The sequence below is a fragment of the Acomys minous genome, assembly GCF_964271855.1.
Source record: "Acomys minous genome assembly, chromosome: 2".
NCBI classification, from domain to species: domain Eukaryota; kingdom Metazoa; phylum Chordata; class Mammalia; order Rodentia; family Muridae; genus Acomys; species Acomys minous.
Genome location: NC_140484.1, coordinates 86,132,954 through 86,155,869, shown reverse-complemented (window position 1 = coordinate 86,155,869; position 22,916 = coordinate 86,132,954). Strand labels below are relative to the sequence as shown.

The following is a 22,916-nucleotide window of genomic DNA, read 5'->3' as shown; positions in this document are numbered from 1 at the left end:
CTGGTCCCAAGCTGCCACTGCCTCCTCATGGACTGGAAAGTCGAGGCTGCCACCGACAGCAGGGGCCATACGGAGCGGAGCAGAGCGAGAACAGGAAAGGCGGGAGAGCTCCACTGCTGCATGGGCACCTTGCCTTAGGGCTGTGAGGAGAGGACAGCGACTTCATGCTCTGTCTCCTGGCATCTCCCTCCCACCTCCCCAAACACACACAGGCCCCTTTTTCCTCCAAAAAGTTTTTTGTCTTTTTTAAATAATGTGAAAATGTCACGCGAAGGTTTGAATCAGAGGCCCCACCGGGGGCCAGGCTTGGGGGGAAGGGGAGACGCAAGATGGCGGCCCAGGTTCCTGAAGCCAGTGGCCCTCATGAGGCCAGGAGTGGGTCAGGAAGGACCTCTGCTGTGCCAGGGGCTCCAGGCCCAAAAGAGTTCAGTTCAGTTCCAAGAAGTGTGGTTGTCCAGCGATGGGGCTTCCTGCCTCATGTGGCTCCAAGGGAGTCAGGGGGACCAGGGGACCCATCTGGGGGGCTGGGTGGAAGTGGAGGGCCTGGGCCTCCTGTTTGGCACATGGTGGAGGAGGAGGAAGGGGAGGGCCCAGCCTCAGGCGCCTCCCCAGAGGCTGTGTCAGTGTCAGGGGCAATGGCTCCATCGTCCACACAAGATTCTGCTCGCAAACCCTCTTCTTGGGGTGCAAAGGGGCTGGGTCTTTGGGGAGTCAGTTCTCCACGGGGCCTAAGAATAGAGGGTAGAGAAAGGATGGGAGTCAGGAGAGATGGCCTCATGGGCGAGTGGCTTCCAACTGACTCAAGGCAAAGGCCCATCCCATCCTCCCCGTCCTCATCCGGCCCTCTGCTCCAGGTCCACCGGCCTCAAATGTTCCAGATACCATTCTACCAAAGGGTCTAAATGTCCTTCCCAGGCAGTCCAGGGCCCTCTCTTCAGAGGCCTTCCCCAACCACTCTGGAGCACCTTGTCAGCCCTGGATATCCTGGGCTGTTGCTTGCTCCCTCCCTGTTTCCTCAGGCATCCCACTCTGGTAGTGAATAGTAATGTATCTCATTTCCATAACTGTAGAAGACCCCGGTGTCTGCCTGGGCCTCTGCTGCAGAGCTGCAGCTGGAGACGGTGCTCACTCCAGTCTGTCTGCCGCACAAAACCTTCCCGACAAGATTTTGCAGGACCATCCTCCGGCCTCCCCAAACATCATGACAGCCTGGCTCATTCTCTGGGTCTAAAAGACCAGGGCTGGGGGTGGGGGGTGGGGCGCAGGGGTCAGCCCTCTTTCATACTCCTGTACTGACAGCTGAGGGCCTGGCCCAGTTGAGACATGAGAGCCCATTTCCTCCTTGAAAATGTGGCCCCTGCTCCTTCTCCAAGTCCTAGGATGAGCTTTGCCCTCAGGACCTGGTGTAAAGATGAAGCACGTGGGAGTGCCAGGCACCCACCGTGGTCCAAGGAGACCGGTGTGCCCCGAGGGAGTATCAATGACAAGCTTGGGGCTCCATACCACTGAGCCCTCCATCCCCACGCCTAGTGACTAAGAGTGAGGTCATCCTACCAGGCTTGGTCCTGACTCACTATCTGGCTGATGTCCCCACACCCTGGACCCACCCTGCACTGTGCTTATGGGGGTCCTGAGATGGAGGTGTCAGAAAAGTAACGTTTGGGCTTAGATGAGGGTGCAGCCCCCGTCCTGTCTTTCCTGTCCTTGACTCTGCCTTGCCCCTCCCTCTCCCTGGGCCTAGCTCACTAACCTCTCCCGCCTGGACTCGTGCCCAGCCTCTCCTCAGGCACCCAGTCTCTATTTTTCTTTCTTTCTCAGCCTCTAGCCTCTTCCCCTAGCATCCTATGGGCAAAGTTTACCCAAGTCTATTATTATTACTATTAATGGATTTTGGCTGTTTGAGACAGGGTTTCTCTGTGTAGCCCCAGGAGACCCGGAACTCACTCGCCTCAAACTCAAACTCAGAGAGCCACCTGCCTCTGCCTCCTGGGTGCTGAGATTGAAGACATGCACCATGCCCAGGCCCCCAAGTCCCTTATAACTTGTCTCATCTATTCACTTCGCTACAACTTTGCACCTTCAGGAGCCCCAGGCTTCCTGGCCTGCCTTCTGCTCCTTGAACTAGCTAGGCTCCTCCGCCTCCAGCCTTTGGGCAAGTTGTTTACAGCTCTTGGTCATCACACAAGCCCCAAGCTGCATGCCTGTCAGGGGGGTCAAGCCATCTACACCCTCAGAACATTCAGGGTCAGGATCCACTATCATCCCCAGTCTATGAGTGAGGATGCTGCGGCAGCGACACTAACTGGTCCATATCACACAGCTGAAAGAAGCCAGCGCTAATGCTGCGCTGGCTGCAGGGGAACAGGGATAGAGATGTTCCTGACAACCCCTTCCCCACATCCTGGGTGTTCAACATGGTGGCCAGCAGGGGGCAGGAGAGAACGGACTGTCTCCATCAGCGCAAGGACCAGCAGATGCTAACCACGAGAGGGCAGCACTGCAGGCCAGCAGCCCGCTTTTCTAAGTGCCTCAGTGCTCCTTTCCCTTAAAAAAAAAAGGGGGGGGGGCCTAGAATCCACTCTAAGGAACCCAGAGAGGACTGAGCTGGTTGCAATGTGGCAGGTCGGTGTGAGCTCGCCGCTATTACCGTGACTCCTGTCTCTGGGTGTCTGTGATATCCTCCGCGGGCTTTAAGTGCCCTCGGAGAAGAGATGGGAGATCCAGCAGGGTGTCTAAGCTCAGAAATGGGAAAGATAGTCAACAGAGTGAATACACGGGAATCCTTGAAGAAGCAGCAACTGAGGTTCAAGGGCCTGTCTGTGTAACTGTCCAAGGTTGTGAATGGGAAGCGACTACTCTGAGCTTGGAGATGGCAATGAGACCTGGTGAGGGCGCCGAGGAGAGAGGCAAGAAAATGAGCTAAGTAAGGCAAGAGAGTAAGGTTAGGGAAGGTCCTTCTGGAAGCACTGTACCTGCGGACCGGGCGTCTGGAGCCCGGGTGGGAGGCCCCGGGGTCTCCAGCGCAGGTGAGACGGAGAAGCGGGAGAAGCACAGGGGGGGCCCTGGCGGGGGGAGGAGGGGGAAATCCTCCGCCCACTCGAAACTGCCGCCTAGGGAGAAAGTGGACCAGACTTAGACACCAGCTCTGCAGATCAGCCAAAGGCTATAGCCGCATCCTCCAGCAAAGCTCCACCGCTCCCCACTTCAGACACCTACCCGCCCCTACCACGCCCTGCCTTCCGGTAAGGCTCCAAGGCTCCGGCCTCCAAGACCTCCTCCAGGTCCCTCCCTAGTCCTTCCCTCCCTACAGGACACACCTCTCTCCCCATTCCCAAAAGCCCCGCCCTCCTGCGGCCCAAACAGTAAGGTCTGCCCCTCACCAAAGCCGCTGTCGTTGCTGGGAAACCCATCTCCTGGGGTGGTGGGGTGGGGAGGCGTCGGGGGCGCTGGGGGCGTTGATGGCTCCGTGTCCCCCTCGGGGGTGCCCTGGACGCTCAACTCGTTGGTTGGAGTCTCCTGTGAAAGCAAGAGAAGGGAATGAATTGTTACACCCCAAACACCGCATACCCATAGAGATAAAACCCAAGGATATTTCTGGGGCTTTCGGCACCCCAAGCTTGTAATCGCTGACACTGTATCTTGTGGAGATGTGTATGGAACCTTCGAGGCTTCCTACAGGCCTTTTTCCCTTACCTAACTGTGAAGCCTCACTCAGCTCAGGAATTCCCTCCCGCTTTCTAAATTCAGCCTGCACTTCTTAACTCAAGTCGCTGCTCTACACACGGCAACACCACCTCCAAGATCTGCGCTCCAGAGATCCAAACCTGTGTCTCAGAACTGCTAACAACCTGCTCCTGAGCCCTTCCCAAACCCTAACCCCACCCCAATCCCAGTCACTCAAAGTCTCACTTTGAGCTGGGCAAGGGAGGCAGAGGCAGGTGGAGCTCTGGGTTCAAGGCCAGCTTGGTCTACAGAGTTCCAAGTCAGCTTATGACCTGAGGCAGCTCAAGAAAAACCTGGCATGAGAGTGCCCCAGGCCAGGTCATGACACAGTTGAGAATAGGGTTCATGGCTACTGAGACCAAAGGATGCTGAAATGGGACTTTTAAATTTATTTGTTTGAGACAGGGTTTGTCTGTGTAGCCCTGGCTGACCTGGAACTCACAAAGCAACCCTGACCTGAAATCTCCATACTGTTTAAACAAACAAACAAACAAACCTTGTTTTTTGTTTGTTCATTTGTTTGAGGCAGCCCTGGCTGGCCGGAACTTTGGAGAACCAAGCTGGCCTTGAACTAGATTCTCTTGCCTCTACCTCCTGAGAACAGAAACAACTGACCTGGGCAACTGGCCAAGCTGGATTCATCTTAAAGCACCACGTGGTAAGACCTGCTTGGGATAAGATCCCAAGGGGCCGGAGATGCTTAACAGCTAAGAAGGTGTAGTCCTTTCCCAGATGACCAGAGTTTGTTACCCACTACATACACCTGACACCTTTCTCCGGGCTCCACCCACTGCCTGGGGTCCCAAAGCACTGGAGGCTTATCGGGGACACCTTCACTCATGAATATACACAGACACAAATGACTAAAAATTAAATTAGAATTGGGCTAGAGAGATGGCTCAGAGGTTAAGAGCACGGGCTGCTCTTCCAAAGGTCCTGAGTTCAATTCCCAGCAACCACTTGGTGGCTCGCAACCATCTATAATGAGATCTGGTGCCCTCTTCTGTTGTACTGGCATATGTGCGGGCAGAACATTGTATGTAATTATTTTTATATATATATATATATATATATATATATATATATATATTTTTTTTTTTTTTTTTTTTTTTTTTGGTTTTTTGAGACAGGGTTTCTCTGTGTAGCCCTGGCTGTCCTGGACTCCCTTTGTAGACCAGGCTGGCCTCGAACTCACAGCGATCCGCCTGCCTCTGCCTCCCGAGTGCTGGGATTAAAGGCGTGCGCCACCACGCCCGGCTTAAATAAATATTTTTTAAAGGTTAAATTAGAAGCCAGACACGGTGGTGCTCGTCTGTAACTCCAGCACTCAGGGAAGCAGAGGCAGGCAGATCGCTCTGAGTTCAGGGCCAGCCTAGTCTACAGAGTGAGTCCAGAACAGCCAAGGATACACAGAGAAACCCTGTCTCGAAACTCACCCCCCCAAAAATTAAATTTAGAGTCAATTCCACAGTTGTTAAGGTTGTTGTCAACAAAGCAGGCCCCAAAGCTCCACCCCCGTTCTCTACAGTATTTAATTTTTATATTTTTATGATTTTTTTTCTCCTGTCTAGGCTGCCACCTCAGAGCCTCCTAAAGCCACCAGCACTCCTTAGGTCTCTCCTAGATTTCCAGGCCCCTTCACATCACATCACATCGGTTCCTGGTCCCTACTTCTCCTGCTAAGCTCTGGCCATCCATCCAGACCCAAGTCCTCAATGGCCCAGGCCCCGCCCCCTTGCCTCCACCTCCTTCTGAGCTCCAGTTCTGCTGCCAGCTGCCCTGAGCCCCCTGGCTCACCTGGTCGAAGAGGTAGACGGTCACGTCCCCGTGGAAGGAGACCATCTTGCGCTTCCTCTCCAGCTCGCTGTCCTCTGGCTCGTCGGCCGCGCGTGGTGACTTGAGCAGCCCCCGCAGCGGGCGGGCCGTGTCCGCGTCGGCGCTGCTCACCACGACGGGCACTGGGACTTCCCGCGTCCTCCCGGGGCCCCGAGAGCCCGCTGCCTCCTCGTCCTCGTCCTCCTCGTCCTCGTCCTCCCCGTCCTCCTCCGCCGGCCCCGGTGCCCCCGCCCCGCCGGCCTCCCCGCCAGCCGCCCCTGCGTCCGCGCCCTCCCAAGGTGGCCGCCGCGGGCCCGGGCCCGGGAACGGGGTGAGCGTGAGCGGTGGGAGTGCCAGCGAGAGCCGGGAGAGTTTGGCTGCAAGGGGAGAAGACAGGTGAGCTCCTGCTGCGGGGCTCCTGGCGGTGGGGGTGGGGCTCCCTGTTGCAATGCGTGTTCTCAGCACCCAGAGCAACAGGCCTCTCCCACAGCACCTGGGCCAGCTGTTCGCTGTCCCCACCTCATTTACGACTCCCTATTCTGGCCCCCTCTCAACATATGTATAAGCCACTCTCCAGCTCTGGGGTCCCCAGACCTGAGCTACCTCTAGGAATCAGGCACAAATGCTCTGGCCACTCATCGCCGCCGTCCAAGGGCGGCAGCAGTTCAGCCCTGGTCAGTGCGCCTGGCCTCGGAACACAACCTCTCTCACACAGCTGCTTTAGGTCTGTGCACAGAAGTGCTCTCAGCCCCCGGGGCTAGTGAGCCAATGTCCCCCGCAGAAGGGACGTTCTTTCGCTGCCTGGCCCTTGGTTGTCCCCTCCCAGCATTTTCTCTGTCTCCAAGGCCACTTTCCATCCAGTCCTACACCACTCTTTCACTGTGTCCCTCAAAAAGCACATTCTTGTACCCCCCCTCTCAGTAGTGGGACTGGGAGTGCTGCAGGCATGGTGCTGTCAGGAGTGGCGGGCACCCACAGTAAGGATGCAGTGGTGGCCTTTAGTGGTCATGAAGGCTTCCCAGGAAAGGGAAAATGTGTGTGGGGTAAAGAGAAGTTCCCTGGGTGGCTAAAGTCAGCTACTTCTAGCCTCGTCTCACCCAGGAGCCCTAAGCCAACGCTGGCTCTCTGAGGAATTTCAGTTCACCCAGTAGTGTCATGTGACACAGGGCCCCATAGGTGCAAAATAGGAATGGGGCAGTCTACTCGGTGGTGTCTCAGGAACTTGGGTGGGCACCATCTGCCTGAGGGTCACTGCGTGGCTCACCGTTCTGCTCTTAGCCTCACAGTGTCTCCTCACCGTGTGCTACCCTGACCTTTGCCCACTAGGGTAGGTCAGGGCAAGGCCTGCCTGAGACCCTCTGGGGTCCAGCTACCGACAACCCATGGCCTGACACACTGGAGAGACCCCTTAGTTTACTGCTTCCTTTCATTTTTTTTTTTAAATTAAAATTGTGTTTATGTCTGTGTACAGGTATTTATGTATGTGCGTGGGCACACGTAGCACGGCATGTGTGTAGTGGTCAGGGAGCAACGTATGGGACTCAGTTCTCTCCACGGAGGACCTGGGTATCAAACGCCGGGCACCAGGCTTCTTGGTGGCAAGTCCCTTCACCTGCTAAGCCATCTTGCCTGCCTGCATATTTTTTGAAAAATGCATACATGTATTTATGTGTGTGTGTGTGTGTGTGTGTGTGTGTGTGTGTGTGATGCACATGTGTGTGGGGGACAGAGGACAGCCTCAGGTGCCATCCCCTAGGCCACCCACCTCCTCTGAGAAACAACCACTCCTTCCTGGCCTTGAGTGGCTGGGCAGTGAACTGCCGGGATCCTCTGTCTCCACTTCAGCTGGTGCTGACAATGCCAAGCTCACCAGCACCCCGGGCCTTATGTGGCTTTTGGGGGATCAGGTCCTCTCATTTGCAAGGCAAAGAGTTTACTGGCTGAGCCATCAGCCCAACCCTTCTGTCTTGTCTGAGACAGGATCTTACTGTGTGTCTCTGACTGGCCTGGAACTCGATATGTTAGCCCAGGCTGGCCTCCAATTGACAACCATCTTTCTGGGTCACTCTCCCAAGTGCTGGTGCTATAGACATGTGGCACCACTGTTACTCTCAGCGTCCCGGAGCCCTCACATGGCACTGACCGCCAGCACCAGCCCGCCAGCTGGCTACAAACCATTCAAACGTCCACAACATTAATCCAACAAGAAAAAAAGCAGCAAACGGGCCAACACCTGTGGCCTCGGGCGTGGCTATTCCTACACGTGGTACTTTCCCCACCTGTTGCCCCAGCTCTCCCCGCTTCTGGGTACCTTCTATTCCTGACTTGAAGAGCCCATCCTTATAAGCTTAAATGACAAAGATGGGTCCCCGTTACGTCACAGAACTCAGTGGTGGCAATTTGGCCATAACTAAGGGCTTTGTCAAGGCCCTGCTCCTCACAGCCACCAGGTAGGGGCTTTCCCTGGAGGAAACCAGAGCAATAGGTCTGTTCTTCAGAATGCACACAGGGACACAGCTGAGGCCTAAGGTACAATGGCTGCTGGTTAGGCATTCACAGTGCCAGTCTACCCTCCCTATCCCGAACTCCTCCTCACCTTTCATCTGCTCGCTGTTCCCCTGAGGGGGTCCCAAGTCCAAGAACAAGCGTGGCATCTCGGGGCCCTTCCTCTCCGGCTTGGGGGGGTCCTCGTCTACGCTGGGGGCCGTGTCTCCGCCGAGCCTGTTGTCTGGGACCCCTGGCTCTTCCCCGGGGGCCACCTCCGGCCTGGCTTTCAGGGGCACTGGCTCCGGCCTCCTCTGTTGGCCCCCCAGAGGCTGTGGCGGAGGTGGTAGTGGCCTCGAGCTGTCTACCCATCCGGCCTTTGCGTCCACGCCGCTTGCGGGGCCGCCGGCGGGGGCCGTCCCCACGCCCCCCGGGGCTTGGCCCCCACTCCCGAGGTCCAGCTTCCCAGCCCCGAGGGCTCTCGGTGCCCCCCCACTCTCGTGGACTCTCCACTCGGTCCCGGGTTCCGGGTTCCCGCTCTTGGGGGCTGGGCCAAGCTGGCCAGGGGCCATCTCCAAACCGTTCTGGGGCAAGGGTGCTTCGCAGGGCGCAGGGGCTCGATCCAGCAGGGTCTCGGGAGCTGGACCCCCAGTCTCGGGCATCTTCTCCCAGGGCCCTGGGACTCTCCGAGGTCCAGTCTCTGGTGGCCTCTCCGTGTTCCTGGGCAGCCTCAGGACCCCATTCTCTGCCACCTTCTCCTCGCTCTTTGGGGACATCAGGACCCCATTCGCCAGCACCTTCTCGCTTGCCTCTGGGGACATCGGCTCCCCATTCACCAGAGCTCTCTCTCCTCTCTCGGGCGAGTCCAGGCCATTCTCCGCCACCTTCTCCTTCATGTCCAGGGCTCCTGGCTTCCCGTTCTCCAATACTGTCACCCCGTTGTTCACTGGAAGGCTCCAGCTGGGGACTTTCTTCCTGGGGACCAGGGATGTCAAGTCCCTGTTCGGGCCTGGGCCCTTCTCTCTGTTCACGGGGCTTCTCCCCGCCTTCCTGGGTCCTGTCTCCCCGGGTGTCGACCCCTTGTCCCCTAGGAGGTTCTTTGTCACATCCTCCCGCAGGGACATCAACAGCTGCTCGGTGCTCACTTGAACTACAAAGGTTGGCTTCTCCTGGGACCCTGGGAGTGGGAGGGGACCCGGGTCTGGGGGTGGCCGGGGCGCTCCTGGGTCGGGTGGCTCGGGGGGAGCCCGTGGCCGAGGGACCCCTTCCTCCTCGGCCGCCCCCCCACCTGGGAAGGCTCCCTCGGGGGAAAAAGGGGTCTCGGTCTCGTAGCCGCTGTCCCCCGGCTTGGGGCCCGGAGACGACAGGCCTGAGCCTGGACTGGCCAGGGCCGACGGGGGGTCGGGGGACGCGGCCGGCTCCGCGGAGGCCCGGGGAGGTGGCGGTGGAGGGGGGGGAGCGGGAGGTGGCCCCCGCCCGGGGTACTGGGGCGCTGCGGCCCCCATGAGGGGGTCCAGAAACTCGGGAGGGGCTGAGGTAGGGGGGACCAGAGGCAGGTCGGCCAGGGAGCCCCGCTCTGCACGCAGAGAAGAGTCGTCCTCTGGGGGGTGGGGGCAACCAAGGGCAGGGTGGCCCCCCCAGCCAGCCACGGCATCCCCCCTCTCCAAAGGCAGGCAGGAGCAGGGACCCTCGCGGCTGCACAGGGGACAGGGCAGGGGTCCCCGGCGGCTGGGTCCCCCGCCAAGGCTGCTGCTGTCTTCGCCTGGGGAGCTCTCTTCCTCCTCCTCCTCCTCGGCCCAGGGTGCGGTACCCTGTTCCCCAAGCACCTCGGCAGGATCTCCTGCCAGGGTCTCTCCTGCGCCCCGACCCTCGGGGTCCCAGCCGCTCAGCAGGAAGCCACCTGATCCGGAGGACTGGGCCGGGAAGGGTCGGGGCGCAGGGAAGAGGGGGGAGGCCCAGGTCTCGGACACCAGCTGGGGGACCTCGGAGGGAGCCTGGGGGGCCTGGGGGCCGGGTACGCCTGGGTCCAAAGGGTCCCAGTCGTTGGGGAAGAGGGGCTCTGGTGGAGAACCATGCTCCTCCAGGCGGATGTAGTACTCGCTGCTCACCGAGGGACTGCGTGCGCTGATAACCGGCAGCACGCTGGGTGTGGACAGCGCCTCGTAGAAAGGATTGGACGGATTGGTGTGAGGAGCAGGAGGTGCCGAAGCCGGCTGCCAGGGAGGTGCACCCCCACCCCGGCCTGCCCCGCGCCGGGCCTTTTCCCACAGGCACTCAAGGTTGAGGCCACGGCTACTCTCGGTGACCGTGAGTACGTCATCTGGGTCAGCCCCGGGGAAGCCATCCAGAAGGGGGAACTGCGAGGACAGGGTCCCCGGGCGGGGCGCACTATGGGACGGGGGCCAGGGCCAGGGGAAGGGCCCATCTCGGGGAGGGGGTGGCGGCGGAGGGGGTCTGGGGGGCCGCTCAGACAGCAAGTAAGTGAGCTGCAGCTGGAGATCAGAGGCCGAGGGGCGCTGGGCTGGTGGGCGCCAGCAGGACTGCAGGATGTCATACCTGGGGACAAGGGAAGGGACACTGAAGAGGGCAGAACTCCATAGAGAGGAAGAGAAGGACAGAGGCCAACAGACAGAGAGAGCCAAAGATCTTGAGGCAGAAGGAGTCAGAGACCCAGACCTGCGTCCGTTTCCCCACTTCAGGCATCAGGTGATGCAGGAAGATGGGGTGACAGGTGCTCAATGTCTGGAACAGGAAGTTTGAGAGCCAGGTGCCTCACCAATAGTCAGCATAGGGCAGCTTGAGCCTGGGCCGGGCCAGCTTGACATGTTGCTGGCGAACAACGAAGGCCAGGACCTCCTCGTCAGACAGGTGACGGTAGGGCTGTGCCCCGAATTCGAATAGCTCCCAGAGCGTCACCCCCAGTGACCTGTGTGGGAGGTCAGAGGTCAGAGAGCAGTGGAGCCCCATCCCATCCCCCCACCCCTCCCGGGCACCATCTGTGGCCTCACCACACGTTGCTTTCACGGCTCTGATCCACCAGCACAAAGCTGCCATGCAGCTCGCCCAGCAGCTCCGGTGCTGCCCAGCGCAGAGGTACCCATAGGCGTTCTGGTGTCAAGTAGTAGTCTTCCTGGGGGTGGGCGGGGTCAGCAGGTCAGCAGGTGACTCACACTGGTCCACATGCCCAGACGCATGCACACGCGTATGCACTGCCCACCTTGTAGTTGCTGTGCGCCAGCCCATAGTCTCCGATGCGCACGGTCAGGTCTGAAGTTAGCAGGCAGTTGCGCAGCGCCAGGTCGCTGCAGAGTAGGGATGGGGAAGGCAGGACAAGAAGAAAGCCCCGCCCACTGTGCACCCGGCTCTCCTGAATCCCTCCTCCTTCTCCTCCGCCACCATCTGCCATATTCCTCCTCCTCTTCTGGGTCCTTCCTCTACTGACACCTCATCCTCCCCACGTCCACTCTTGCTGTCCTGGGTCCCCCCCTGAATTCCCGCTTTCTGCTACTAGCGCCTCCCCTTCTCTCCTCACTCCCCCCCTTTTTCAGATTTCTTCCTTCCCCTGACTCCCTCCTTTTGCCTTTGTTGCTCCTCCCCTTCTCCTGACTCCTCCCCCTTTCCTGACTCCTCCCCTTCCTGCGACCCCACCCCTTTCCTGACCCCACCCCCTAGATCCACCTAGCTCACCTGTGCACATAGTTGTGGGAGTGCAGGTGTGCCAGGCCCCGGGCAATCTCTAGGCCCATCCTCTGCAGTGTCCGAAGGTCTCGAGGGGGAAGTTCAGGGGACATGCCTTCAGGTGGCCGCTGGGCCCGGAGGTATCGCTTCAGGTCCCCCTAGGAGGGAAGCAAGGCAGTTCCGCAAGATTGGAAGTGAGCGCAAAGCAGCCCCCACCCCACAGTGGGCGGGGCAGCCGCCTCAGTTTCCCCTGCGGCTCCACTTGCTAGTTCGCATAAGCCTGGGTACGTAACTTAGTTGGTCAGTATGCCACACAGGCACGATGCCTGGATTCAACCCTGAGTCCCCCCAAATATATATATACATACATAAATGCCAATGCAGCCCCACAGGTGACCATAGGGATCCGAGGCCCTGGAGTCCTGCCACCAAGGCTGGCTTCCAGCCCCCCGCAGCCCCTCCCCTTCCCCAGCCCCCTCACCAGCTGGCAGAACTCCATGATCAACAGGAAGGGTAAGGTCTCCACACAGACGCCCAGGCACTGGAGGACATTGGGGTGCTGCAGGCTCCTTTAAAAGGCAGAGAGGGGTACCCGGTGTCCATCCCACAGAACCAAACCTCACCAAACCCTTTCCCAGGCCTGTAGACCTGACCTCCCACTAACATGCTCACAGCTCTCCAGCTCCCCAGCAACCCCATAAAACCTCACTCTCTGGTACCCCCAGCTACTCACTGACCAGACTCCACTTTGCCCCAAGCCCCGGGCCTTTGTGCTTACAGCTCTCTTCAATAAGGGACATCTCTCCTGGGTCTCCCTATAACAGCCCTGTAACTATGTAGACCAGGCTGGCCTTAAACTCAGAGATCTGCCTGCTTCCACCTCCCAAGTGCTGGGATTAAAGGTGTGAGTCACCATGCCTGTCTAACCTTCACTTTTTTTTTCTTTTTCATTATTTTTTTTATTTTTTTAAAAAAATGATGTGTATATATGTACGGTCAAGTGTGGGTATGCGCATGTGAGTGCAGGTACCCATGAAGGCCAGAAGAGGGCACCAGGTCCTCTGAAAGTAGAGTCATGGGCACTTAAGAGGCACTTGGGTGCTGGGAACGACAGTCCTCTGAAGGAACAACGCATATACTTAACCACTGAGCCATCTCTCCTGCCATTTTTATCTCTGCCACAGTTGCAACTCAGTCTCCCAGGAGGCTTCACTGCCTCCTCATTCATCCTTCCAAGTCTCCCACGGAAGTCACTCTGTCCACTTTGCTTACTTCCTCTGACGGGTAGGGGCACTGCCTCCCACAGAAGGCTGTGGAGCTGTTCATGGTGAGGGTGGATCCTGCTAGTGTGTGTTTTTAAGATAGGGTTTCACTCTGCCGCCCAAGAATGCATAATCCTCCTGCCTCAGCCCTCAGAGTGCCGGGATGAACGGTAGGTGTGCAGCAGCAGGCCTGCTTTTATTGCTACTTTTATTCTAACACTTAGACATATGCTTGATTTGATTCCACCCCCCGGTGCCAGCTGTGTCAGCAGGGCTGCTGACTGGCTATTGCCCAACCCTTACCCTCCATTCCATCTTCCTGTAACCAGCTTCCCATAGTGCTTTGCAAGCCTGCTGGCTCCTACACAACCCTGCCTCCCCAGTCTTTCAAAGCAGCCCCTGTCATCCTTATAGGCCCTTCGCCTCCTCCTGACCCTTCCCACTCTGCTACTTCAAGCTGAGTGGGGCTGATGCAGGGGAGTTCGTTCTCTAACAAGGCCGGTGTCTGTGTTACAACCACAGCTTCAATGGGTCCTGAGCCCTTCCCCTCCTAGGAGGAGACTGCTAACATCCCACTTGGTTAAAAGCACATGAGAAGTGCCAGCCATGTGCTGGAACCAGAGGCTTGGCAGGAGGCAGAGACCAAGGATGACAGGGAGAGAGGAAGCCTAAGAGTCACCACAACTCTGAAGGGCAGAATAAAGGCCGGGGTGATCCGGAAGGGAAACAGGCTCAGAGAAGTGCGGCGACTTGCCTAAGGTCACACAGCTGGGCTCTGAGTTCAGGTCTATGTCTGGGTCAGCACACACCTGCTGAGGGCTGATGGAACTTGGTTAAGCGTGTGCTCAGAGACAGGAAGAACTCTTGAGCAGCCAGTCAGCCTGTGCTGTCCCACAGAGATTTCTGACATGGGCCAGCTATGGAGCTCCTGAAATGTGGCAGGTGTCACTCAGGAAATGAATATTTAACTTCATTTGTTCGCAGCCCAGGTTGGCCTCCAATTCCTAGGGATCCTCCAGCCTTGGCTCCCCAAGTGTCCTAATTGCAGGGGTGAGCCACAACACCTGGCTTAATGAGTCTTGGACTGGTTTCAATTTTATTTAGCTTAAATTTAAATAGCCTTGGTCTGGAGAAAGACAGATGATAAGCAAGTAGCAAGGGAAAAGAAGACCCAGAGCACACATGTGTGTGTACACGAGTACACATTCACACACACACACACACACACACACACACACACACACACACACACACATCTTTTGAGACAGGGTCTCCTTCTGTAGTCCAGGCTGCAAGCTTACAGTCCCCCTACCTCAGCATTCTGGGTACCACTGCAGGTAAACCTCACCATGACTTTGCAAGGCCCTCCTTACCTGGGCCTGGGAGCAGGGGCGGACCTCTTGGAGCTGACACTAAAGGGAACCTCAACATTAGCTGTTCTACAGAGAGGGATAAGCAATGAGGAAGGCCTTGGAGCAGGAAAGAGGGTACAGTGGGGGGCGCCAGGGGGGAAACTGAGGACAGAAGGACAGAGGCAAGATGGATGGATGAGCCCATACACACCTCCTATGATCAGCAGCTCACTACGTCCAAGCACAATTATATGTGTTAAGAATGGAGGGGGAGCTGGGCGTGGTGGCGCACGCCTTTAATCCCAGCACTCGGGAGGCAGAGGCAGGCGGATCGCTGTGAGTTCGAGGCCAGCCTGGTCTACAAAGCGAGTCCAGGACAGGCAAGGCTACACAGAGAAACCCTGTCTCAAAAAACAAAAGCAAAAACAAAACAAAACAAAAAAAAGAATGGAGGGGGAAGGGGGAAAATAAAATAAAATAAAAATAAAGAATGGAGGGGGAGCCGGGCGTGGTGGCGCACGCCTTTAATCCCAGCACTCAGGAGGCAGAGGCAGGTGGATCGCTGTGAGTTCGAGGCCAGCCTGGTCTACAAAGTGAGTCCAGGACAGTCAAGGCTACACAGAGAAACCCTGTCTCAAACAAACAAACAAACAAACAAACAAACAGAATGGAGGGCCCTCCAAGGTCTTTCTCACAGTAGGAGGGGAGGGGGCTGACTCAGGGATAGCTTAACTGTTGCTGGGATGAAGGGACCAGGTTCAGAACTGGGAACCCCCTTCCCCATGCCAGGGAAGACCCAAGACCCCAGGAGGGAAATCACAGCAACGGAGCCATACAGCCAGGGAAAACCTGCGGCTGGAAGCCTGGTTCGACATCACATTGAACTCCCTTTACTTCTAAACATTACCTCTGCCACCTGGCATTTTGTTTTTAGAACCTCTGTCCATGGGGACATACCTGTACGGCTGAGCCTCTGAGATGAACTTGCGCTGCTCCAAGGGCCCTGCGCTAGCCCGGAGCTCCTTTACCACCACCTGGGCTGGCGTGTAGTCGGAGAAAACCTCCCCCAGGATCACCTGGTCAAGGAGTGCTACGATCAATGCTGACCTGTGTCCAGCCTGTCCCCAGGGCAGCTCCATACACCTCACACCCCCAACCACCTTCCAGGCCTTCCCTTCGTTTCCCACCTCCCTGGCCACCCCACCACCACCACCACCAGACATGGAGTGAGAGACTCACAGGCCCAGAGTCCGATGGATGGATGGACAGACTGACGGACGCGTGGAGAGCCGGGTGGCGAGGCGGAGTGGTCAATGGAGTGAGGAGGGAGGCGCTGACCGACAGATGTGGGGGGTAGGTGGGTGGGGAGCAGTGAGAGGTGGAGGGGCAGGCTGAGGGAGGGGCATGGGGGCTGGGGAGGCCAAGAGCAGATGACAAATGGGGGGGCAGACACAGAACAGGAGCACAGGCCAGAGATGTATGGACCCCCTCCGCCTCCCACCCAGGCCCCTCACCTTCCCAAACCAGCCGCTGCCAATCTCTTGCAGGTAGCTGAGGTGCTGGCGGCTCAGGCCCAGGGGGGTGCTGATGTCTGAGAAGGGGCGGGAGGGGAGGCCCTGAGCTCCTCTCCCATCCAGGATGCCCCCCACACCACCACAGTGGGTGGGGTCTGAGAGCAGAGTAGACAGCAGTCTCCTTTTATTGGCTGTCTCCAGCATTCCATGGCAGGGTCCAGCCTCCTCATTGGCTGCCCATGAGATCCAGAGTCCAATCAGCCCTTCCCTTTGGCAACCCTAGCTCCAAGACTGGTTAGTCAGCTCAGAGGCTGGCTCCCAGGTTGAGATCTAGGCTGATGGCACCAAGGCCATCCTGCAGGATTCTCCAGATCGATGACTTTCAGAAAGATGGTGTGTGTGGCCTCCCTATAAGTTATGTCCATGAACCTAGGGCTCTGCGTTCTTCCCTCTACCCTCCCCGAGCCATGGAAGAAAGCCCACAGTGTCGGGACGGCAGGGGCCTGGGGTGAGGGGGTACCTGAGTGCGCAGGCTGCGGGGCAGGCATTGGCAGTGAGACCTCTGCCAGTGGCAGAATATAGACATCAGGCAGCGACTGTGAGGAGGAGGTCTCCTCCGCAGGGGGAGTGTACTCCCCAGAACAGTCCTCCCCTTCGGGGTTCTCAAACTCCTGGGGTGTAAGAGGGGAAGAACGGTTGCAGCATCCTGTCCTAATCCCCTCCTCACAGTTCACGGATCTGTCCCTCCAATCCCAGCCCCATTTCCGTAGGTATGCAGATCTAATGCTCCAGGACTTGCAGCCCCCCCTCTGGCTGGAGTCTTTCTCCCAGGTTAGTCCCAGGGCACCTCACCTTGAAACGAACATCACCCCGTTTGCAACACAGACAGGTAATGAGGAGGAAGATGAAGGCCAGCAGACCGGAGCAGGAAATGAGGACCACAGCGTAGGGCGGAGCCAAAGGGGCTCGGCTCAGAGCGAATCCATCTGTGGGCACAAGGCTGGCTGGGGTCATGAGCTTCAAGACATTGGCTATCAGACGCCATGCCCCTCCTATCCTGGGCTACTGTTGGACTACAACTCCCATGATGCTCCGCATCTAGGGGCCCCTTGGCAAAGGAGCCGGGTGGCCTAACGTATTGTGGGAGTTGTAGTTTTAGGCCTTCCCAGTTGGTTGGGGGTGGGGTCCCTCTTTTCGTTCCAAACTGGGACCCACCCCCCCACCCCAAAAGCTTCTCCTAACCCGGATACATTCCAGTGGCAAGCAATAGTGGGGCCTGGAGCTCTGAAGATGTATAATATGCTACCATGGACAGCTTCATGCCCCTCCTCCCCACAGCTGCGGGCTGCTGGAAGATATTCGCCCGGAACTGAACCCACTGCCCACCCCACACCTGAAAGGTGACTGAGAACTGTTTCTTTTAAGGACACTGGGAACGCATACTTGTTCTGTAGCTCCAGCCTCAGCCCTGAGGGAGGGGTGTCTCTGCAAAACCAGAGCTGTGTCCCCCTTAGAAATAGGGTCTCTCTCCCTCAGAGGCCGCGGCCTTCCATTTCCCCGCGCACCCGCGTGCACTCGCGTGCACATGAGCTCACATGCACGCTCACAAGCACGCACTCGGCCCGCAGCCCACTCCCCACCCGCCCTGGCTAGTCTCCCTGGCCCTGCAGACCCGCTGGTCCCTAGGGACTGCGCACAGGTGCCGAGCAGGCCCGGTGGGGGTGGGGCGCGGGCCGGGGATGGCTGGACAGACTCACCCGGGTGCGCTGGGGACGCCAGGCAGCCGGAGGCGGAGACGGCCGCCAGGAGGATGAGTGCGCCGGGTGCAGGCATCTTGTCCAGGATGGAAGGGAGGTGGAGGTATCGGCGGCTGGGAAGGAGGGGGGGCGGGCCCTCAGCCCCCAGCCATGGGGACCGGCTCAACCCTGGCCTCCCCCAGCCCAGGAGAGGGGCGGGAGATGCAGGACAGGGGGAGGGAGGGGCTGCTTACTGTCTCAGATACCCCCCTCCCCCTCGTCGAAAGGACAGACGGATGAAGGGATGGAGAGGCAGACGAAGGAGAGGAGCTGGGGAGCCCGGGTTGCTGGGGTAGGGGGGAGGGGAAGATGGGGGGGTGAGAACGAGGGCCCCGCCCCCGAGGACAATCGGGATTGGGGGAGCAGAGAGCCTGTCAGAGGAAGGGTGGGAGGAGGGAGGAGGGAGCGTTGTCATGGAAACTGGTTCCCCGTTGCATTGGCTGCTAGGCGGGAGGGGGAAATAGGGAGGGGGAGGAGGGATAGACAGAGACCAACAGACCCTTGGTGGTGGGGGGGGGGAGGCAGGGTCCACAGTGCGTGGCCCTGACACCACTGGTGCCCACACGTGTGCTACATGCTAAGATGCAGATATCAAGCCCACACAGCCCACACACAGCTGACACATGTCACAGGAACCTTTCACAAGCGCATCACATACAAAGGTGGACAGCCATCCGCAGACGGAGACACGGACACGTCACACACAAAGACACAGGGACAGACCACACTGTGAAGGCACAGGCAGTGCAGACTCTAGATGGTACCGATTCACCCAGGCACACAGGAACATCCCAGCATCACACACACACATACACACACACACACACACACACACACACACAACCACAGAGCTCCCAACATAGGAAGGCATCACAAAGATCCTCACAGACCCTTTGGGACCCGAGGAGGCATGCTGTCGTTAACTGGTATTCCGCATGAACAACAAAAAGCGCACAGAAATCACAAGCTCAAGCAATGCTAAGACAGTGGCATAGAGACATACTGACCTGTGTGCTGGTCAGAAACAACACATGCATGTTAGCAGGCACAAGCGGTATGCACATTGCTCACCCTCAGGGACAAACACATCACATACATACATGCACACGGGAACACACAGCTCAAACATGCAAAGCCACACAGCTCATGCAAAAACACAAATACAGGGCAAGGCTGCAAACATGCTCCGTGCAAAAGTACAGTCACACGTATTACACACAAAGGCACACCACCTACCTAAATAGACAGCACGAACGGACACACTCTTTAGACGTTGTTACGAGGACTCCTTACCTCACTGCAGCCTCACACCACATACACCAACACACATGGGCACAGAAGATGCATAAGCGTAGTTTATTTCATGTATTTATTCTTAGCAGGATTTAACTCTGCGCCAGGTGTTTCCCAAGCTTTACAGTATTACCTTTCCAGCCCCCAAGACAGGTGCTTTTACTATGCCCAATGTACAGGTAAGGAAACTGAGGCACAAAGATGGGCAGTCGCAGTCGCCTGCCCCGTGCACAGAACAGGGGATTGGCAGAGCTAAGGCTGGAACCTGGCCGTCAGAGACACCGACACATCAGACAAGACACAAACACACACACACACACACACACACACACACACACACACACACACACACACACACACACACACACAATCACGTGCCAGGCTGCAGTCTCGGGGTCCCACCCCACCCGGCGGCACACAGAGCTGCAGACACACCCGGAAGCGAGGACTGCCGCCCTCGGCGAGGACGTCTCCATGGTCCAGGAATACCTGCGAGTCGTCCCCTCAGTGAGGCTGGACGGGAGCTGCGCGCGCAGCACTGGGCGGAGGGGAATCCTCACAGGGCGAGGCTCACTGGAGAAACTGAGGCAGGATCCTCGTGAGATGGAGGAGCAGCAAGGTACAGGGAAAGGGATTGGGGTAAGCAGGGAGTGGGCACGCAAAGCTGCCCCTCTAGCTGGAGAATCAACACCTAGAGGAAGAGTGGTTTATGGGGAGTTGTAGGCCTGCGCAGAGTCTTCTGGGAAATGTAGTCCTCGTTGGTCCAGCTAGCAGGCTCAGGTTGCAGGTTGCGCCACCTGCCCGGGCATCTGCTGCCAGTAATGAGGTCGAAGCTTGCTGTTTGTTCATAAGTTCACTCAACAAATGTTTATTTAAGCACTATCAGTGTAATTAGTTCAGGTGTGTGCCAGAAGGCAAGTCTGTCAGAAAGAGCCGGCTGTGATGCCTGGCTCCTCGATCACCATCAAAGTTTTGTGGGAATTTGCGTTGTTGAGTCAGGGACTTGCTATGTACTCAAGCAGAGCCTGGAACTCACTCTGTAGCTCAGGACAGCCATGAGCTAGCAACGATCCTCTGCCTCAGTCTCCTGAGTGCTAGGACTACAAGTGTGGTCCAAGCTACATTTTGAAAATCATTATTTCATAATACTATGTATCTGTGTATATTATTGATATAAATTATTACTGTTGTGGTTCTTTTCTTTTCTTTTCTTTTTTTCTTGTTATGCCCTGATGATAATACACTAACCCGTGAGACCATAAGCCAGCCCTCGATTAAATGCTTTTTTTTATAAGAGTTGCCTTGGTCATGGTGTCTCTTCACAGCTACAGAACAGTGGCTAAAGCAGATCCCTGTCACTCTGTGCATTCTGTGAGGACTGCTGGACGCATAGCCTATCTGTCTTATTCTTTTTCCACTTTTGGTTTGTTTGCTTGCTTCCCCCCCTCCCCCCCCCCCCCCGAGACAGGGTTTCTCTGTGTAGCCTTAGCTGTCGTGGACTCACTTTGTAGAACAGACTGGCCTCGAACTCACAGAGATCCACCTGCCTCTGCCTCCCAGGTGCTGGGATTACAGGCGTTAATAATAATAATAATAATAATAATAATAATAATAATAATAATTATTATTATTATTATTATTATTATTATTATAGGTAGAGCCATCAGAGTACATCTCCTGAAGAGATCATGTCAAAGATTTTCTTGAGGAATAGGCTTGGTATCCAAACCCTAGGGCCAGTAAACACCTATGCCTGCCCAGAGCACCAGACACCATGGGCATCTAGACTGCTGAAACGTAATTGGATGTTGTCAAGGCCACACCTGTCAACTGTTCAACTGCGCACTTAGGACATATTTTGTCCCGAAATTTATGATAAAACTTTGTTAGAAGAATTTGATCTGTGTGTAGTGTGCGTATGTTTGTGTGTGTGTGTGTGTGTGTGTGTGTGTGTGTGTGTGTGTGTGTATGCTTGTCTGTGCTGGGGGGTGTAGAACCCAGAGCTTGGCCTCCAATGTCTTCCTCCATCGCTCTTACTGAGATGCATCTTTTGGGACGGGCTGTTGGGTAAGCCCCCAGGGTTTGCGTCTGCTCTCTACAATGAGTTACACTTTCGTGTATTTATTCTTAGCAGCATTCACTCAGCACCAAGGGTTTGCCAAGCTTTACAGAATTACTTTTTAAAAAATATTTATTTATTTATTATTTATACACTAGTCTACATGTACAGCTGCAGGCCAGAAGAGGGCATCAGGTTACATTACAGATGGCTGTGAGCTACCATGTGGTTGCTGGGAATTGAACTCAGGACCTCTGGAAGAGCAGTCAGTGCTTTTAATCACTGAGCCATCTCTCCAGCCCCCAGAATTACTTTTTAATCATTACCCCAGGCCCAAGACAGGGACTTTTATCATGCCTAATGTACAGGTAAGAAAACTGAGGGGCAGTCACCCCTTGGACCTAGCCAGACCTCTCATCCTGTCTCCTTGTTTCCTGGAGATAAAAGGACCACAGGTCTAAGGCCAGTGTAGGAAATGTACAGAGAGCCTGCCTCAGGTGGAGTGTGGCTCAAATGGGGTGTGGCTCATGTGGGGTGTGGCTCAGGTAGGGTGTGGCTCAGGCTAGTGTCCCCTTAGGAGGAACAAGAACCTGGGTCCCATCCCCAGAACTACAAACACGAAATAAGTAATTTCTCACTTTCTCATGGTTTTTGTTTGATTGTTTGGGTTTGGTTTGGTTGTTTGTTTGGGTTTTGGTGGTGGTGGTCAGTTTTGGATTGTTTGTTTGTTTGTTTTATTTTGTTTTTCAAGATAGGGTTTCCCTGTGTAGCCCTGGCTACACTTGTCCTGGGAACTTGCTCTGTAACCAGGCTGGCCTTGACTCTGAGATCTGCCTGCCTCTGCCCCCGCCCCCCAAGTGTTGGAATACAGGTGTATACTTGGGTTTCCCCCTTTTCTTTCTTTCTCTTTTTTTGGGGGGTGCAGGGGTGGGGGAGGGGACGGGGAGTTGAGACAGCGTCTCACCATACAGCTGTGGAACTTGCTATGTAAGCCAGCCTGGCCTCTGGATCCTGGGTCCTGGGATTAAATCCCTGACTCAGTACACTTAGAAATTCAGGACCTCTGCAAAAACAAGAACTCTTAACCACTGAGCCATCTCTCCAGCCCCAGCCCCATGAATTCTGAGACAAAAGTGGGAGTTTCAGTTTTTAGGCTGACCTCAAACTCTCAACAATTTTTTTTTTTTTTGGCCTCAGTTTCCCAAGTACCAGGATTGCAAGTGTCAACCACCGTACCCAGTTCCTAAAATAATAGTGAGGCACCAACATCTACCCATCTGCACAAAACCCAGAGAGATGACCCTCAGGCCAGCTGTCACTCCAGACGAAAGGCAAAGTGAGAGAAGAAGGAAGACGGATTTACAGTGGGGAGGACTCAGGGCAGGTGTCTCTGGGAAGGTGACTGTAAGGCACAGATAGGAGCGGGAAGGACACTGATAAACAGGACAAAGAATACAACCCTCTGGGCAGACTTGGCACATCTTGAGGTCACTGAGAAGCCGTGTGGCTACCTCCAAACTCCAGGCACGTACGGAGTGAGTGGTGTCACGGGGTGCAATGGGTGCCAGGCATGCAGGTTGTTACTCAGCCTCCAGCTGTGGAGCTGTAGAGAGATGCTGAGGTGTGGAGGGGGGAGAGGGAGAAGCTGAGGGGGGAGGAGAAGCTGGGGGGCAGCGGGGAGGGCGAGGAGAAGCTGACTCTAGTGGGCCCTTAGCTTAGGATGGACCAAACAACTGCTGTCAGCGCTGGAGCACAGGGAAGGGAGACAGCGGGGCAGCTAGCTGTGGCTGGCAGGGCAGAAGAGCGAGCTTGAAGGTAGTGACGACCAACTGCTGTTGAGGCATGGAGCTGTAGATACACACACACACACACACACACACACCCCTGATGTCAGGACCCGCACAGCTGCCTTATGAAACAGCATGGCAGTTGCTCAAAGG

The 22,916-nt window shown here is 56.5% G+C and overlaps 1 protein-coding gene and 1 long non-coding RNA gene across 8 annotated transcripts; one reads left to right on the top strand and one right to left on the bottom strand.

Moving 5' to 3' along the window:
* Positions 1-573: 573 nt before the first annotated feature.
* Positions 574-19,970, bottom strand: LMTK3 (lemur tyrosine kinase 3). Of its 5 annotated transcripts, none has more exons than XM_084774143.1 (16): positions 19,353-19,970; positions 17,586-17,698; positions 16,681-16,814; positions 16,349-16,499; positions 15,829-15,905; positions 15,272-15,390; positions 12,182-12,269; positions 11,710-11,858; positions 11,240-11,324; positions 11,031-11,152; positions 10,799-10,948; positions 8,135-10,578; positions 5,521-5,915; positions 3,381-3,516; positions 2,973-3,110; positions 574-728 (listed from the first exon to the last, which is right to left on the bottom strand). In XM_084774143.1, the coding sequence occupies exons 1-16, from the start codon at positions 19,391-19,393 to the stop codon at positions 712-714; spliced, it is 4,359 nt and encodes a 1,452-aa protein (XP_084630269.1). In that variant the 5' UTR covers positions 19,394-19,970; the 3' UTR covers positions 574-711. The 5 variants fall into 5 exon arrangements, with proteins under 5 accessions (XP_084630269.1, XP_084630271.1, XP_084630272.1 ...); XM_084774145.1 differs by having other exon boundaries at positions 19,407-19,970; XM_084774146.1 differs by lacking the exon at positions 19,353-19,970 and adding an exon at positions 19,051-19,313.
* On the top strand, positions 735-5,510 carry LOC311593073. Of its 3 annotated transcripts, none has more exons than XR_014777576.1 (4): positions 735-3,026; positions 3,115-3,242; positions 4,253-4,381; positions 5,295-5,510. It is a non-coding gene; the product is annotated as an uncharacterized lncRNA (long non-coding RNA). The 3 variants fall into 3 exon arrangements; XR_014777577.1 differs by having other exon boundaries at positions 4,249-4,381; XR_014777578.1 differs by lacking the exon at positions 3,115-3,242 and having other exon boundaries at positions 736-3,026.
* Positions 19,971-22,916: the final 2,946 nt, after the last annotated feature.

Bases quoted from the DNA above. Each gene is read 5' to 3' on its own strand.
- LMTK3 (XM_084774143.1), bottom strand. From the start codon at position 19,393: ATGGAGACGTCCTCGCCGAGGGCGGCAGTCCTCGCTTCCGG. The intron at 15,906-16,348 runs GTACCCCCTCAC...GCCCCTTCTCAG, and splicing joins CCCGCAGCCTGCGCACTCAG to ACATCAGCACCCCCCTGGGC. The intron at 11,325-11,709 runs GTGAGCTAGGTG...CCTACTCTGCAG, and splicing joins TCCCACAACTATGTGCACAG to CGACCTGGCGCTGCGCAACT.